This window comes from Mytilus edulis, chromosome 6, assembly GCF_963676685.1.
Source record: "Mytilus edulis chromosome 6, xbMytEdul2.2, whole genome shotgun sequence".
NCBI classification, from domain to species: domain Eukaryota; kingdom Metazoa; phylum Mollusca; class Bivalvia; order Mytilida; family Mytilidae; genus Mytilus; species Mytilus edulis.
In genome coordinates, this window is record NC_092349.1 from 3,270,429 (window position 1) to 3,290,291 (window position 19,863).

A 19,863-nucleotide genomic window follows, 5' to 3' on the forward strand; every position below is an offset into this window, starting at 1 on the left:
AAATACCAGAGACAGCTGAATGCACAAGGCACAAAGCTGAGGTCCAAGTAAACCAGAGAGGCCTTGTCACAATAAATGTACAGAAATTGCATGGGTTTTTGCTTAAGGACATATGACAAAAAATTGAGAGATGTCAATGAAAATTTCTCTGAATTTTGATAATGGCCAATTCAAAGGTACACTTTTGGAATTTGCAAGAACAAAAATACCTTCATGTTTACTTTTGAATTATAGTTGACAGTTTTCAGTTTAAGGGGAACCTCTGAAAATAAGTCAAAAGGAGTGGTTTGGTTTTTTGAATTTGATTATTTTTTAAAGTAAAACAGATGAATTATTGCTCTTTAATTTCAACATTTGCATTTTACTATTAAAATTATTTACAAGTGCAGCATATCGGTGATATCAGATTATGTTATTGTGTTTGGTTAAGCTACATATTTCTTTTTACTTAAACTTTCTGTTGCCTTTACTTATTAATAAAATACTGAGTAATAATTTGAGTTTGGCTCATTTCAGTGTCTGGTATTTGCTGTCAATTTTTTTCATGTAAGATTTCACCATATTATTTATAATTGCTTGGTCAAAGGGAGATAACTGTTTGAATCTTCGCATTAAATAATCTGCGAAGAGGATTAAATGTAAAATGTGAAAAGTTGAAAATTAATTTTATAGTTAAATAAAGTCAAAATAAGTTATTGACATTCATTATAAATAAAGTTCTGTCAAAAATAAGGCTCAAAGAACTTTTTATATTACTTATATTAACAATAACAATGTACACACATGTTTATTGACGTATTAATACACAACGTCAGGGTGGGTGTGTCGCCATAAAATTTGTAAACATTGAAAATTAAAATAAAACTTTTAACTAATCAGGAGACAGTAAATACATCAAATATATTTATAAACCTATAAATTTATTATTTTCTTCAATTGTCCAAGTACATTCAATATTGATAATAATTTTTGTTGATAGAAGTTTATTTGTGTGCTATTTTATTCAATTGTACATATTTGAAATAGAACATTACACCTTATTACTTTTATTCTTGTATACAGCATTTGGAATAAAATCCCATAACATTTTGATAAATGTTCGAGCAGCAGGATTGTTTTTAAATTTAGCAATTATGTTAATCATGTAAATGATGTTATGTTTTTTTGTTTTTTGCTTGTTGAAGTTTTTAAAATTGACAAATAATGCTAGCAAGGAAGATTATTCATTAATAGTTTTATGATGCCAAACTTGAAATTTAAAGGTGCATATGTTTGCTATTTGTTAAAACCCTAGTCTTATGATTCTTAAACAATCTATACAAGTTAGCACGTTGATTTGTCACTAACCATTATTTTATTGATTAGTTTGAATTTGATGAGGTTCTTTGATGTAGAACTCAGGACTTATTTAAACAAAAAAGATTTTTTTTATTTGTTTGATAGTAAAATTGTATAACAAACATTTTGACATTTTATTTTAATTTATCACCAAAACAACTCTATTTGTCATCTGAATAAACTTAATTTGTTAGATACTTTGTTTCTTTTATTGGAATATATACAAAGGGAAATAATTCAAAATTGTTTTTTATTATTCTGACCTGATTAGAGGTGATTAAAATAACTATGCCCAAGACAGGATGGAAATAAGAAAATGCTGGAAATTGTTGTATATGGTCATGCTTTGTCCAAAAGTTTTTGTTATCTTCTGTTTTATATAGTGCTGCAATTGTCAAAATCCAAATCACACATAGAGATAGCCTTGTCCTATAGTTTATATCTGGTGTTTGTGTTTTTTGTGTGTCTTAGATTCTAACTCTTCAAGTTCTTATACAAATTCAGGTGCCATTCTTTACATATAGGTAAAGGCATACTTACAAAATGGTATTGAGCTTTGCAAATAAATGACGAGTATTCTTTGGATTACAGTTTAAGTTTCATTTTAAAAATACAGTCTTCGATGTTACTGACAAATTATACATTTGCACATTGCTATTTGAAACCACAAATATTATTCTACTGTAAATAAACAGAGCAGCAATCCATGCCTTTCAAGTCTAATACTTTGTAAACATGGATCAGAAAAGTTGGAGGATCAATTTTATTTTTTCATAAGCAACAAAGTTATAATCATTGAAACTTCCTGTTTTTCCTAATTTTTATTTTATATTTAATTAGATATTTCCAAACCAGATATTTGGGTTAAAATAAAAAAAACAAACCTACATCCCTTTTCCAAAAACTAAACCAGAGGGAAAAATTCTGCCTTTTCTTTATTTTTCATTTGCACTATTGTTTTGAAAGTACATCAGTTATACAGGATTTATATTGACTTTAAATTGCATTAAATTTGATGGAAGTTCTAATTTAAATAATTCATAAACAAAAAATTTATTTGAATTTACATGTAATTAAATTACATAATTATTCAAATTTAATTTATATTTAAAATTCTTTAAATTTGCAAATTTAATTTACATTAAAAGATCTTTAAATATGAAACTTATTCAAATTAAAATTTTTATAAAAACTTCTTCAAATCTGAAATTTAATCAAATTTAATTTATATAAGAAAATCTTTTATTAGAAATTTATTCAAATTTAGTCTATATTTAAATTCCTTAAATTTGAAATTTATTTAAACTAGGTTCAAATTTGGGAATTTATTTGCAATATTAAATTTAGTTTAAATCTATATTAAATTAGAATTTTTTCAGCGAAGTAAATGCATGATATTTTTTTGTAATTTGAAATTTAAAATGCATAACATATGCATTTAATTTTATATTAAATGCATCATTTCATGCAGTGTAATTCTGGTCAAAATTTAGGACAAATTCTATCACAAGACAGGTTATTCGGATAAGTTTAAATATATTTTATTTGCTGAATTAAAGGAAAATGGATTAGACACAAGTAAATCATACTTATGAAGTCTTCTGCATAATACAATATAAAATTACAATAACAATATAATATAATGGACATGCATATAAAGCAAACAGTTTATACATGTATAGAATATAATACTAACTTTCATAGGTAAAAAGAGGAGAGAAAGAACAGAGGAGAAAAGTCATATAATTATGTGATGTTGACGTGTGTGCTGATGATGACGATGATGTTCCGTGCCACTATAACGCTCTACCAAGGCTTAAGAAATCATGGATGAAATTTTGAACATGTTTGAAAATTTTAATATTTTGATCGTTTGCGAGTTCCAAGTGTCCGCAAATTAATAGTTTTGTATCTACAACACAGTTTTAGGATAGCCAGTTAAGATTATTGAATAAGTTTTTTTTCTACATGATTAATTAACATGGAATTCGGATCACAAGTTCTAACCAATAGGATCAACTAAAACATCGTCTACCATGCAAGCTTTCTCTTACCAAATGGCAGAACGCCAATACAAATTATGTTTTTGTGTGGCGAATACCCGACTCTAATAAAGACCCATTGTGTATATTTATTTATTAAAATATGCGTATATTTGAGAAATAATTATATTTTAATTTTCTGCTTATCATTGTACACTATACATTGCTATAATGATCCATAACACTTATGCACAAAACGTTCATTTACATTTTCAAAAATCATTCGATATTTATTTTATATTAATATTAAAATTGCAGTAAATTTATGTTTTATGAGTAGTTCTTTAATATCAGAAACAAATTGGGTACACGGATTTAGAATTTTTTTAATTCAATCTATTGATCTTACATGTATTTTTAACACTATTTTTGTCATACAAAACAGCGCTTCAGGTGAACGCAATACATTATCTCTTCAGGTGAAACGCAATAAATAATCAACATCAAATTTATATTTAAAGGTATTTCAAATCTATTTTTATATTATATACAAAAGAAGTAATATTGTCTTAAAATGGCGTCGACACATTATCAACATATTTGATGTAAGTCATTCGTTATTCTTTCACATAGTTTTTATCTTGTCTGAAGAACGATGCATGTGGTTACAACCAGTTTTCATTTTGATTGATTGTTGGTTGCTTAACGTCCAGTGTTTTTCATTTTGAATGACCATTGTAAGGAATGAAATCCACATTGATAGACATTCATGTTTCACTGTAGAATATTGCCTATAAACAAGATATTTGAGTTAAACGAAGTACTCATCAAAACAGTCGTATTGAATTTTGAAGTAAAACAAAAAGGCAGTTTGAGATTAATTTTTTTTTTGGGGGGGGGGGGGGGGGGAGGGTGATTTTTCTTCTTAAAATGAATTGTTAAATGGAATAAAACATCTTGTTGTAAACCTTCCCTTTTCCGGAACAGGCTATCAAAATGTAACTAATCTACTCTATATGTGGCCATTCCTATTATCTTCCGTACTTCAGTTTCGTTTTATTAGGGACTTTCCGTTTTGATTTTTCCTCGGATTGAAGGAAGTTCGCATCTCAGTTTCAAAATAATGAACTTTTCAAAACACTAGGTTATTTTGATAGGGGATTCATAAAGTAATCAAAGAAGAAAAAAAATATATAGGTCAATATACTTGTTTTTCGAAATATTAGTCATTGACATTTTGGCGGGAAAATATTCTCTCTGGACTTTTCATAGCTTTATCATTGACAAGTTTATTTCTCAAAAACTATAGAAAATAATTAAGATTTTATAAGACTTTTGCAGATGGGTTAACATTATAAATGTCAAAGATTTATAAAAAAAAAATTGGGGTCAATTGGCAAATATTTCTAAGACATTCAAATGGATAAAACCAGAGGATTCCGAAAATCTGTTAAAAATCCCAAAACGGGACAAGCGAACTTCCTTTTAAAAGTATTTTTGTGATTTTACTTTTTATTAATACAAAAAAAAAATCAACAATATGGACTCGTCCAGTGTTCAATTTGAAAGTTATTTCAGTTACTGTCCGCATTCATGCATGTTCTTACTGACTTAATCAGTTTACGTGACTGTACAGAAGAAAAAAAAGTTTAAGGTACACTAATAATAAACTTCAATTTATGTATGATTCAATAACAATGACCGGTCCACATCATAAGGTAAAAATTGTTTGTTTTTTTTATCTTTCATTTGCGTATAAAAATCAAAAGTTTGGGCTCCAACAGTCTACACAATTAGTGACTTTATACAAAAAAAATCTCCCTCTGCAATATTTTATAATTCACAATTAATTTGAAATTTTTTTAAAATGTCAAGGAAAATAGGAATTAGTATTATGAATTCACACGTTTTAACATTTTAAGCTAAGCTGCAGAAAGATTTATATAGAAATAAGAAGATGTGATATGAGTGCCAATAGGGCAACTCTCCATTCAAATCATAATGTGCAAAACGTGATCGAACCATTGGAGGTCAAAGTTTGGCCTCCTACACGGAGCCTTGCCTCATACATATTTTACAGAACAGCAAGTCGTTATCATCCCAAAAGACTAGTGTTAAACAATTTAAAAAAAAACAAAAAACACGGTCTAATCTATATAACAAAAAAAAAACCGATACAAACTTATGAACAACATCAACAATAGACAACCACTGAACACAGATTCCTGATTAAGAACAGGTGCAAACAAAAAACCAGCGGAATTGAACGTAATAATAGGCGCCAAACTTCTACCTAACCTGAAACTGTAGTTTAACATTACAAAATGTTCAAGATAGAAAGACACAATAAAATAACACTTGAAATGGCTTAACTCAATAGAAAATAAATACATGTTTTATACATCAATAAAAATATCATTTTATTCAAACAAAGGATCTTTTATTCTGTTTATGTATATCAATGCAAACATTGTAAAAGCAAAATGACTTCTTTATAAAATTTTGTTAAATACTTATTCCACTTGATAAAAATATGAAACAAATAGATAAATGAATTATAGATGATGTGATAAATAAACGATATATATAGATTGTAACACTGCATCGAGTGTGATACGATATTTATTCACTCCGGACAGTTAAATTTTCAAATTTAAGACGTCAGGCTCGACGAGCATTCTAAATATTTAAAATTAAACTGTCGAGAGTGGATAAATAGTCTATTACACGAGATTTGGTGGTGGAATCTGCGAAAAGATGTGTTATTTCTATGTGACGTCATCAGGTATGGTCGCCCTTTTACTTTCCATCACAATAATAAATTCATAAGAGCAAGAAATTTCGACGTCACAATCGAATTTTGACCAATGAAGAACTGGGATCAAATGAAGCACACGTTGATTAAATAAAAGTAATCAACGTTTCAGAACTAGAGAAAAATAATTACATTTCTATGCACACGAATTATATAGTTTTTACTTTCTAGTGAGGCACATTTAACTCAATGTTATGGATTATAATTATAATGTCGTAAAGTCGAGTTGACAAAATAATTAAGGTGTCATGCCTAGATAATTACAATGATAGGATGTATCATTTCCTAACTGCTTCCACCTTTTACTTTTGATTCCAAATGAATCAACTACATTTAACCTAATTCTTTTTCTCTAATGTTTTATATGTTGAATTAAGACTGAGAGAATTGTCATTGTTAATCACAATTAGAACGGTTAAATATACTTAAACGCTTACATGATGATAAAATTGAAAAACAATAATTTTAGTGCCAACATTCGGCTGTTTTTTGTTTTGTTATTAAGGAAAAAAAGTAAATGCACAAATATGTAACATTTCTTTATAGTTTATGTTTATTCGAAATAACCTCAATAATGTGTTACATATTTTTCAAAACCCCACTTTGCTGGTTAGTCAGTGTGCGCCACATTGCTGATGTTATTTCGTCATCGACAAAAATAAGATTATAGTCGATTTCTAAAACAGATCGTCACCTTCTTACTGATAAATGACAAATTATAATTATTCCAGAAAGTGATGACAATAAAAGATAAGTTTCAATATAGTCGGCAACAAAAGGATACTGACACGGAAAACGATACATATTATAACAATGTTCTGACAATCCAAAAATCAGAGTTACTCTCTTAATATGGACGAAGAACCTTCGACATCAGGTGGCAGTACACGTTCAATATCACAAAAGCGCCAAGATGAAGTCGATGTGATGGCTGCCAAACCTCCAGAAGTAAGAGAGGGGATAAAACTTTCAATACCACTGAAACTACAAGATAAAAATGATGTGATATTTGACAAGCATCCAGTTGTAACAGGTATTTGTATCTAATTTAGTAAGCACATAAGGTTCATTCACATTCTGAATGTTTTTACTGAGAACTTATATCGTTTGACAGTTTTATTCATTTGGGAACAAACTGTGATCCTATGCTTGCCGATTACTTTCACTTTTCTTTTGATACAATTTTAAAAGAAGTTTAACGTTCTAACATCACGATCCGCTTTATAGACGATGTTCTTTTACTGAGTGAATCTATTGATTGCAACAGTAAACAAAAATAATATGAAATAACGAATACTACCAGAATCGATAAAGTCTGCCTCTAATGTACAGTAGTTGTCGTTTGTTTATGTAATTTATACGTGTTTCTTATTTCTCGTTTTTATATAGATTAGACCGTTGGTTTTCCTGTTTGAATGGTTTTACACTAGTAATGTTGGGGCCCTTTATAGCTTGTTGTTCGGTGTTAGCCAAGGCTCCGTGCTGAAGGCCGTACATTGACCTATAATGGTTTACCTTTATGGATTATTATTTGGATGGAGAGTTGTCTCATTGGCACTCATACCACATCTTCCTATATCTAGATTGACTTTTTTTTTTATTACACTGAGTTTTGTTTAAGAACTGAACTTAACGACACAAATTGATTAAAACAATTTCAAACGAAACGTTCTAATTCTGTGAACCTACATGTTAGCAGAACATTCATTAGATTATTTATCTTCTGTTTTCTACAATATTCCAAGGCTTGCTTGTCCGATCATGATTTTATAGTTTAACAGACGCCATTATGTTTCGGTTTACCTTTAGGGAATATGTAACATATTACCACTGACATTAGCCACTTGTTGTAATCGCCTTCGATTATAACATTACAGAATGTAACCGATCACCATGTATTTAAATTTAGTAACTCCTTGTCCAAGCAGGGTTATTTCTGCTTTAGTTTTGAAAGTTGTATTTTTGGTTTTTTTTGTAAGCGACTGCAAATACAAACCTGTGCATTACACACTTATTTCAATGTTAATCGTGGAGGTAGATCTTCATAATTATGTGAAACACCTACATATATTGATGCCTCTTATTATACCTTTACTGGAAGATTATCAGATTTCTTAGAAGTACTATTTCACAGAAAATGTAACATTTGAATCATGCAAAAAATATTTGTTTACTCTTACTTAACTCATATCAATTAACTAATATGCAATGGCATAACTAAAATAGCTGAACAAGTAAATGTTTCGACTATTACGATAAGAATATTGTTATATCTGAAAACAGGTTGCATTAATTCGTGATTCGCAAATTATACAAAAACTGGAATATTTGACAATTAAATAAAAAATGTGTTTGTTTCACATTAATTTGTTGACAACACTCTTCCAATACGAACTATCTAAACTTCCACAGTATTGTTTACCGATATTAGCACAATAAAGATAAATGCGAATTCAATGTACCTTAATGTACAAATAACAAAATATCTTGAGAATGAAGTAGTGAGCAATATTTTATTTTAACAGAAAGAAAACCAAGATATTTATTATAATCAATATTTGAATCTATGTATGTGCATATTAGGTACATTAGTTAAGTACTACGTATAGCATGCTTCGTAATACATTAGTACTCACCACATGTGCATTATCCTTTTTTATAATCCATATGTATATATAATTCAGAATAATTTCAATTTTTGTTCAGTTACATCAATAATTTCCAATTCAAATTATAACTAATTTTTCGCAATCAAATTTATAAGTTTTTTCAGTTTAAATCAACACATGTTTGTTCAGTGAACCGGATATAGGATAGTAATTTGATAGAGTGACGCTTATCAGGTGATAATCAATTGTATTGTTTATTTAAACATAATTATGTATGTAAAAGTATTTTATTATAAACTCATTTGATTTTTTCCCTAGTCGAGTGAGGCTGTTAGAATACAGGGGTTTCTAAGTATGCGACCTGGGCTACTTAGGTATTTGTATATCAGGAAATGATTGAATTAAATATTTGTTATCGTTATAAAAAACATTGTACAAATTACCATTTATTTTCCTATGTGTCATTTAGTCGAAGTGTTGTGCAAAGTATATATTAATAAGGAAAATATACGACTTTAACTTTCGTTGACTGATATTTAAACGTTTAATATACTTACTAAAATATATTTATGTTTATAGATATAGCCTTAAATGTTACACTGCCTTACGTTATGTCGAGTTTAAAAATGTTTAAGACTTTTAATCTGCAAGCTATTGTATACGATAGTAGCTGATAATTCAATCGTTAAGGTATGTAATGGACATATGTTTGTATTGAATATGTGTTTGCTTGACGTAATAATGTACATTTCATCGGCATGTTTGAATTGGTTTTAATAAATTTATTAACTGATGGAGTTTTAAAAACTGTTGAAACAAAAACAAAAAAGATCAATCGTATATAACACGACGTTAGTGTCAGAAGTTAATATACTCTCTGGATTTGACGTATGATAAAACGCAATGCCTTTGTATCTTTATTTTAAGCAAAACTACAAGCTTTAGACGATAGGCAGAAGAGATGGTTGATTGTTGGAATATGTCTCCAGAAGATAGTATTACCAGCACTGAGGCAGTATATTATTCCAATTTTAACAGACCTGTATAATGAATTAATGCTCAAACAGGAAATTGAAACGCAAACATATGAAACACATTTAACACGATATGCTGCAGCAAATACTGACCTGAATTATGAAGCTGTCAACAACAACAAAGCAACGCATGGTAACCAAAGAGCGAAGTACGACTACACAATCAAAAGTGTTATTGATCTATCGAAGCTATTTCTACCGACACACATGGCCCTCGATACAGACTTTCATGAAACATGTGACCTTTCTACATGTCTGGGATTGATCATCAATACTGGCAGGTTTCCAGTATCTGTTAGCTCATGTGCAGAAAATGTAAGTCTATTATCTGTTTATATTTATATCTTACCGTTTTTGCACGTAAATTCAATATTTCAATTGTCTATTATCTTTTGTGTATCAAAAGCGGCATAAATTGTACCAAGTTATACAAAACATTTGTTCAGATACAGAACAATGTAAATCTAACAAGAGATGTTATGCTTTATGTTAAATAGGCACTTTATTCAATACTTGGGACAATAAAGTGTCTGACAGGTCACTGTTACATGATTCAACACCTCTTTTCAAAAATAATGTCATGTCTAGCTATTTAATTTGCTTAAATATGTCAATCTGTATACAAAGATATGAATGTTGTTTTTGCATTTTGTTTTATGTTAGGTACGAAGTGTTATAAGAAACCCATGGGTTCATTGCAATTTCACTGAATGGGATGAATTTAAGTATTCTCATTCATTCCAACTGATGGAGCAGCTAGTAAAGACACTTAGGCTGAGTTCCTACGAAAAAAGTCAAATCATTATGGAATTAAGGGGATGGAAAATAAATGGTAATGTACAAATATGAATTCGTGATTGATTAAGGATTTTTCTTACTAAATGTCAACTGGCATTATAACCTTGTCGAAAAATTAAACCTTTTGGCGCTGTACTCAATTATCATCCTAACAAATCTAGTTTTCGTATACAAGTTGAACTTAGAGGGCTGACATCAGTTTATCAAAACAGACTTGCTGTTGTAAGCCGTACAGTGACCTATAGTAATTTTTGTGTCATTTGGTTTCTTGTGGAGAGTTGTCTCATTAGAAATTATGCCACGTCTTTTTTTTTTATACATTATGGTTCAAAGTGGGGTCTTTAATTCAGGGCCTTGGCCAACACTAAACATGCAAGCTATAAAGGGCCAAAACATTACTTATAAGTACTACGTAAAACCATTCAAACGGGAAAACCAACGGTTAAATCTGTATAAAAACCTAGAAACGAGAAACACGTACGAACCGCATAAACAAACCACAACCACTGAACATATAGATGAAGTATATATTATGCGTACTAAACTTGTTTATCATCTTAATAACATGTTATGTTATAGAATTGTTTATTTTCCTTTTTGAATATTACTTTTACTGTTTAGTCTATTTTAGTAATATCTCTCTGACTGGGCTCTGTTCTTATACATGCTGTCGATGTGTTATTGTGCTATGGTAAACACAAATTATTTCTGTTTTTCATTTTAGCTGATGTGTTTTGTCTATATGCCTTTTTGTGTTTTCTTGTTACATATGACGAGCTCTTTAATTATAAAACATGTCATTGTGTTTTGGTACACATTTGTATTACTGTCACTATTTCTGCTAATGTGCTTTGTCTGTATGCCTTTTTTCGTTTCTTTGTTACATATCTGTTTGCCTGTATAGTGATTGAGATTACAACATAATGTTAATTGCTGTACCCCAATATTTTTAGATTTTCATCTATTGTGTCTGTTTGTTCTGTTCGCACATCGTTCTCAAAAAATGTTTAGATAACTATAAAACAAAGTTTAATCCACAATTGTCCACATAAAAAACTACATGTACCTAGTTAGAATCATAAGAGTGGTTATCCATTTGTTTGATGTGTTTGAGCTTTTGATTTGTCATTTAATTAGGGACTTTTCGTTTTGAATTTTCATCACTGTTAAATATTTTTGTGATTTTCCTGTATACACAGATTTCCTGAGAAAATAATGAAATAATTCAGTATCCAAGCTAATTTTCAGTTTTTTCTGCTATTAATTCTTTTTTGACGGACTAAGTGAATGAGTTGGTGTCTTCCATCAAGGTTTTGATATAAGTTTTGAAAGATATACATTAATAAATTTTATGCATCAGTTACTTTTATATTGCAATGTATAAAAATATAGCTAAAATGGTAGTTATTTTTTATCTAACTGATTAATGTATTTCCTTTAATGTAACACTACACACCAAATTGTCAAGTTCAGATATTTTAACCACATTGCAAGCCATAATATAATGTGTTATTGATCATTATTCAATTGTTAAGGTATACAATACGCATATTTTTGTTTCGTATTTTTGATAACTGGTAAAAAGGAATATTTCAGGGCCATATTTAGGAAATCTGTATAACACGAAATGTATTGATGCTGTGATAATGATAGGAACAATTCTAAATTCTCAAAATCATAGTTTATACCTAATTTCGAAACAATAACGAAAAGAAATCAGTGTACGCAATTGATACTCTTTGCATTTGACAGATTATAAAAAAAAATTATCTTGGTAAATCATTATTTACAGCTAAAACATCAGATTCAGACGACAATGAGAAAAGGTGGATGGTTGTTGGAATATGTATGAACACTGTATTAATACCAGCTTTGAGGAAATATGTTGTTCCAATTCTAACAGTACTCTATAATGAATTAACCCGCTATCATAATATTGATACACAAATATATCCAACACATTATCAACCAACAAACAGATTCCTGAACTATGGAGCTGTAAACAACAACAAAGCAAGGTTTGGTAAGAAACAAGCAATGTACGACTACACCATCAAGAGTGTTGTTGATTTATCCAAGCTATTTTTACCGACACACATGGCACACTATACAGGCTTTGATGAGACATGTGACATATCTGCTTTGCTGGGAATGATCATCAACATTGACAAGTTTCCTCAAATTGTAAAGTCAGATGCCGAAGAAGTAAGATATTTGTGTAAACTACGGACAAAAGACTTATACATGTAATACGCAAACATGAAAAACTCATTTCAACCAATAACAGCCAACAAAAACTTTCCTAAAATACGATGAAGGCAACAAAAACAGTGCAATTTATGATAACCAAAAAGAAAAGTACTACTACACAATCAAGAATGTTTTAATTTCTCTAAGCTATTCTACAGACAGACATGACACATTAAAAGGCTTTGATAACACAGGCAGCTATTCCCCTTTGCTGTGATTGATTAAAAACATTAACTAGTTGTTAAGGTAGATGATGAATATGCAGACTCTGTCTGTATCTGTTTAAACTGATATTTAACAATTTCTTCATGAAACTTCGAAATGCTAATCATCTATCCTTTCGTGTTTTTTTATAGTAATGACATTCATTTTTAAAATCAACGTCCGTTGTTGCTAAATCACTATTTGTTATATCAAGATGTAATTTTATATATAAATTAATTAAAACCATTGGTCATGGTGTTCAAGTGACCACCGAACACGACAAAAGAGGATTCAGCACCTTGTTAAAATGTTGTGATACCGTTTACTGAACATTAGAAATAAAACAGAAATGTACATTGCGATAAAGATTGAATTATCTTAATTTGTTACCTTGGTTAACGGCCGAATCTTTCAATTCCCAAATGTTAGTCTATATTTCTAAGAAGGAATCTGTTTCACCACAGTTACTTTCATGTTTGTTATCGCGGATTTGTATTATGAATGTCATCGCAGATAATAGCAGAATAGATATTTGTTGAAAGACAACTGTGACACGAATGACCACCTACTTTAAAAACACAATGCCTTGCGATTTTATTGTGCTTCCATGTATTAGTTTTATACAGGTTTCATATGTAGTATATATCTCGTTATGTATCAGGTACGACGAAGTATACAGAACCCATGGACACGAGGCAATTGCACTCAATGGGATGCGGTACAATACTCCAATTCTTTCCAACTGATGAGAAAAATAGTCAAGGACCTCAGTCTGAGTTTAAACGAGGAAAATCAAATCATTGAGGAAATGAAAGAATGGGAAATAAACGGTATTCATTTTTGAATTATAAATAATTTTAGTTCTCTGAACATCAGGTAGCAAATATATAAAATTTGAAGAAAATGTTTCAATTAAAGTGGAATGGGAGTCTGAACTAAAAATGGTAGAATTTGTTCATACTTTGCCAAAATAGAGTATATATTGTGATATGATCAAAAATATAATAAATACGATAGGTCACCGGGCATTTTCTTAAGCTACAGTTTGTGACAAAATGAAACATTTTGTATGGATTACACAGTAACAATTATTATTAAGTGATTAGAAGCTAAAATAAATTATAGAATTGTAAAATAAAATACGGGAAGATAGCTTTTAATTAATGCTTTGAGAATATCAAAAGAAAAGATAGGGTCACCGTGCTTTTTTTCCGACTAAAAATTTATGTGGCACCTTCAGAAATGCATGATTTCTCCGTTATCTCCCCTTAAAATGCTAATTTCAGAAACATTTATAATCTACGCTTGTAAAAAACAATAATATTTATAAGTTATATCTTAAAAAATTATTCATTTAAATAAAAATTTAGATAAGTTATCTTACATTCCTGAAAAAAAAAGCTAATTTGAATGAAAATCTAGACCTCAGGTTCTCCGTAATTGACAATCCAAGATAGCAAAAGACACCCATACCAACTCAATCACAAGTTTGATCACCATAAATCTCTGATTCGTTTTCAATGTAAACATAGAGAATTGTGTTCTATTATTGAGATAAATACTAGTAGATGAAAAATTTACAGATACGGACCGGGTTTCACTAATGCTGATATCTGACGCATATTGTGCATGCATTTATTTACCCAGCGGTGACAACCAGCTTAGGCAGATGAAAGGGGGATCTTGCAAATAGACTAGAATATACATGAACGTGATTATTTCAACTTCCAATTTATCAGCAAAACAATCTTTCTGACCATAGTATGATGTTTCAAATAAATCAAGTAATACGTGACGCTCGTGCATTTCTTAAAAATGGCCACTTTTTTTACACAAAGTGAAACATACTGTATATAAATATCTGAACCGGTTTTCTTGATTTGCCTTTGACAGGTCACTCAAGCCCGTACATTTGAAACTGTATAAACATGTATTAACGATAGAAAACGTTTATTCCATCATATCTATATAGGAACAAATGCCAGAATAATTAAAGAATATATGCAATAGTCTATTTTTATGTAAAGGAATTGATATATATTTTATCACACTATTTTTCTAAATTAAAAGAAATATAATTAGTTTAAACTAATTTGTGTATAGTAGATTGGGAAACAAGTTATTGCAACTGATATTAATTCCTTTCCACTTGTCGGGTGAGTGTGCTGCCTTGTAGCGGCATTATCCTGCTCTCTCTTAAAACGGGTCAGTCATTTATCGACCCTGGCTTCCCACGGACTATCATTGTTTCCTAAAGACCATACTCGGAAATGGTGTCAAGGAAGAACCGAAAATTCAGTCCCTGAAAGCCGAAGTTTAATAATGCTGAATATATCTTACATATATTGTTGTTGCAACCAAATTAAGACTTTGAAACCGTATTTGTCATGACGAACGGATCATATACTATGAAACTTTATAAAACAATGTGGGACTCAGCGGTAGTAATTTTGAATATGCCAGATTAACCTGAGAAAAGGTTAAATGCTGTTGTTTGAACAAACATATATCACTTTGAATCAATCACACTGTAAGTTCCATGATTGTTGCTATGTTGCATTTCTTAAATTTTTCTATCTTTATAAAGTGTTCTGAAAATATATAATGCCTTTATAGTAGAAATGAGTGGAATTTTCTTCATTTTCAATAGAACTTTTACAAGTAGACACTGTTAAAATGACGACCTCTAAAGATGAATCAGACACTGGTAGAGACGATATTGAAATACAGGATCAGGATCATACAGGAGGCAAACATGAAGGTACAATACCTGTAGTTATTTTTAACGTGCAATTTAAAGAATGTTTGTGAAATATATGAGAAAATAATGGAGAAAGGGACATTAGTTGCAAGAAATAAACACTGAATCTATTCTTGCATCTGACGTGACTCTGAACTAAAACATCCCGTCATTGTGATATTGTGTCATGGTAAATATGTGTTTATACATCTGTCTGTATATCGATTATGATTATAACACAACGTTTACTGCTGTACCCATATTTTTGACATTCCTCCTATTATGTATGTTTGTTTTGTTCACACATCGTTGTCAATATAATGGAATTTAATACCACTGCCATACAAGTGAGAGGTTTAGCTATCAGTAAAACCATGTTTAATTAGGCATTATATTCGTGTTATTTTATACCTCACTATCGCTCGGGCAAAAATAATCACGAATATAATTCCTACCAAGGTTAAAACTACAATAAAGTATAGCTTGCATCAATTATTTCGATTCTGATCAGGACAGTTAATGTAATTTCTATGTCCGATGTGTATAAGTTTTAGAGCGTTTGTGAAGTCTCATAACCGCCCTTTTTTTTGTAAATAAGCAAACGACTGGCAATGTGATTTTTAAGAGGGAGGATTTTGAACAGCCGGCATTAACGGTTATCGTATCTAGGTCAAATATGTCAATTTCGAATTGCAACACGTTACAGTCATAATAAATAAATAAGTAACAACATGTGCATCATTTAAGAGGTTGGAAGTGTTTTAAGTTAACAGCGATATTAAATGCATGCTAATTTGATAAAATTCATTATTTTGCAGTAGTCAGGCAATATACGCATGTGCAAACTAATTTTATTGGATTAAGAGCATGGGTTTATTAACAAAGTAAATGCAGCACGTCATATAAGAATCCACCATAATTAATCCTAGTACTTTTGATAACTATTTACATCGGAAAATTCATGTGATAAGTCATGCATATGACAGCTGTTGTCTACTCGATTCATTTGATGTGTCTGATCATTTGATTTTGCCATTTGATTGGGGACTTTCAGTTATGAATTTTACTCTGAGTTCAATATTTTTGTGATTTTATTTTTTCAAACTGTCAAATCTGTTGTAAATAATACCTAGAGCTACAAAAGGTCCATAGAAAACAACACGCAATGTCTGAAATCATAAACAAAATATCAACATTTCGTGTTTATTCCTGAATGTTCGTCAAGCAGCTAATGACTGACCTGACCAACTAAAAATTATCGATTGGGACATAACCTATTATAGATATAGATATGGAAAAGCCAGTAAATATGAATATAAACAGGTAAACATTTTTTTTTAAATACAAATAAACAAGAGAGCATGCCCACTGTGTAAGGTCTTTTTCCATAGATCTGTTTGATCTCATTTCATAGACAAACACATCAATTGAATGTGAATCCTTTACAAATAATTTTTAAAAGTCCAATTGTATATGTCAAATCAATCAACGATTAGATGAAAAATAGTTTAATAGCCATGGTGTTACTTGGGATCTAAACCTTTTTCAATATGAACATCTCGGAAAGATGATATATCATGGTTTTAAGTTCATGGAATCCAACACATCAATTGAAACCATAGTTCCAAAAATAATTATTGATTCCATTGAGTACTTTGATCAAGTTAAATTCAATAAAATTGTCAGAATAGGTCAAAACAATCCGGTCTCTGATAAAACGTCAAATTCATAAATTGAAAAACTGTAAATAATCGATTTAAGCCCTTTTTCAGAGACAAACTGTGAAACCATGAAATATATATATCAGCTCTTCTCAATAACATGATAAATAGGTAGTTGTTTCTGCGAACAAAGCTTCGAATGATATCGTCTTGGTATATAAATCGTACTACTACGAGTGTCTTGTAAGAAATTTTGGAATACATCAGGTAGTCTAATATACAAATAAATATCAAAGGTACCTAGCTTATAACTTGGTACACCAGACGCGCGTTCTGTGTACATAAGACTCATCAGAGACACAGATAAAAAAAATGTTAGACAGCTAAAACAAGTACAAAGTTTAAAAGCATTGAGGACCAAAAATTCCAAAAGGTTGTGCCAAAAACAGCTAGGTAATCTATGTCTGTGATAGGAAAATCCTTAGTATTTCGAATAATTGAAAAACTTTTTCCAACTGAAAATTCATAAAAAACGACCATATAATTGATATTCATGGCAACATGGAAGTGTTAACTACTGGATTGGTGATACCCTCGTGGACGAAACGTCCACTAGCATTTGCATCGACCAAGTGGTTTAAATAATAATCAAAGATACCAAGCTTGTAATTTAATACGCCAGACGCGCGTTTTGTCTGCATAAGACTCATCAGTGACGCTCATATCCAAATAGTTAGAGACCCTAAACAAGTACAAAGTTGGTAAGCATTGAGGACTCAAAATTCCAAACTGTTATGCCAAATACGGCTAAGGTAGTCTATGCCTTAGATAAGAAATTCTTAGTATTTCGAAAAATTCAAATTTTGCATAAACATACCATTTGACACGGATGAGATTTTGACTAATCATGAGTTCTTCATGGATTCAATGAACATTACATTGAACAGCAAATAGGAAAACTAACATAGTTTGGATTAGATACTTTCACAAAATTCGTAAAATTCCGTACACATATAGCCGGCTTATCTGCATTTTCTACAAAGACATATTGTCCTTTATATTGACAAAGCAATATGTTTGTATTGAAAATAAGTGTAATACCATTGATTTCCCCCTATTAGTCTTTGTTAAATTGGCATTTCTAAAAAAAAAATGCACAGTATTTACCCTTGTGTCAACGAAAGAAATAACTGGCATGAATAAAGTTTAATCCTTTCCAGTGCTCAGTGAAAATTTCAGACTACATTCCATTGTAATAAACAACCTAAATTTTAGATAGAGATAACACTGTTATTAACTGGTTACCAGCTTTGGTAACTATGTAACCTTAACTTTCCAAAATATTTTATAAGACCATCAAATAAAAAAAGAATGATACTTTCAGATTCCCAATATACATGTAAATGCTTATGACTCAGAAAAATTCAAGTGCATTGAAATGCAGGGTTAATTTTCTATAACTGTCAAATTCAATGGAATATTTTTTTAGACCTATTTTCGTATACCACCGGATGCGACGTACAATGATTTGGTGGTATTACACATTGAACGAGAGTCTTCAGAAATACTATCAAACTGCTTACTCGCGTAGTTGTATTTATCATATGTGGATGCTAACCAACTCTTAAACACTTCTGTATAGTTTAAAATATCGATCTTTCTCTAAAATTCAAATATTTCCATAATTTTTTTGATTTTTCAACCCTGTGTACAACCATTATCCATTTGAAATTAAAAATTCGTATAAAAAATATTCAACAATGCTTTGAAATATAAAAAAGATTAATTTTGTTAGTTTGGAATACCACAAGGCATATTTCTTTGATATTGAACAAAAAGTAAAACATGACACACATTAGAACAAGGATTTAGTATGCTGGAGTTTTTTTTTTATTGACAACATACTTGTTGAATTAGAAGATAGGCTTTTCAACAAATTGCTCTCCTTACTATATGAACGAACTGTGCGCATCTCTTTTTCAGAAAAAAGCCAATACGTTTAATTTCACATTCAGATATATTGAATATACTCTTTTTATAAACAATCAAAACTTTCTGATTTAGTTCCTAAATGTGCCTTATATTTGATTGAAATTTACTTATAATGAATGTCAAAAATTTATTTTGGAATTTTATGGAACCATAACATGTATTTTTGACTCTTCACATTTTACATAATCTGTTTCGCGGATAAACTTGTTTAATCCCGCCACATTATGTATGTATGTGCCTGTTTTTCAGTGGTTGTCGTTTGTTTATGCGTTATATATTTGTTTTTTTTTCGGTATTATTTTTTTCATATAAATAAGACCGTAGAGTTTCTCGTTTGAATTGTTTAACATTGTCATTTTGGGGCCATTTATAGCTGACTTTGCGGTTTGGGCTTTGCTCATTGTTGAAGGCCGTACGGTGAACTACAGTTGTTAATTTCT

At 30.1% G+C, this 19,863-nt stretch overlaps 1 protein-coding gene across 8 annotated transcripts in view; it reads left to right on the plus strand.

Annotated features, from left to right (window-relative positions):
• The window catches only part of LOC139527007 (uncharacterized), a 47,827-nt gene that overhangs the window by 8,868 nt on the left and 19,096 nt on the right, over positions 1-19,863 (plus strand). For 2 of the 8 annotated variants that reach the window (XM_071322226.1, XM_071322223.1), the window contains exons 2-7: positions 6,867-7,168; positions 9,672-10,093; positions 10,442-10,610; positions 12,369-12,781; positions 13,692-13,860; positions 15,681-15,791. In XM_071322226.1, the coding sequence (XP_071178327.1) occupies positions 6,988-7,168; positions 9,672-10,093; positions 10,442-10,610; positions 12,369-12,781; positions 13,692-13,860; positions 15,681-15,791 (1,465 nt within the window). In that variant the 5' untranslated portion in view covers positions 6,867-6,987. Of the gene's footprint in view, positions 1-3,811; positions 3,926-6,866; positions 7,169-9,671; positions 10,094-10,441; positions 10,611-12,368; positions 12,782-13,691; positions 13,861-15,680; positions 15,792-19,863 lie in introns of those variants that run through there. The other 6 variants (XM_071322225.1, XM_071322227.1, XM_071322229.1 and 3 more) reach the window with 6 other exon arrangements.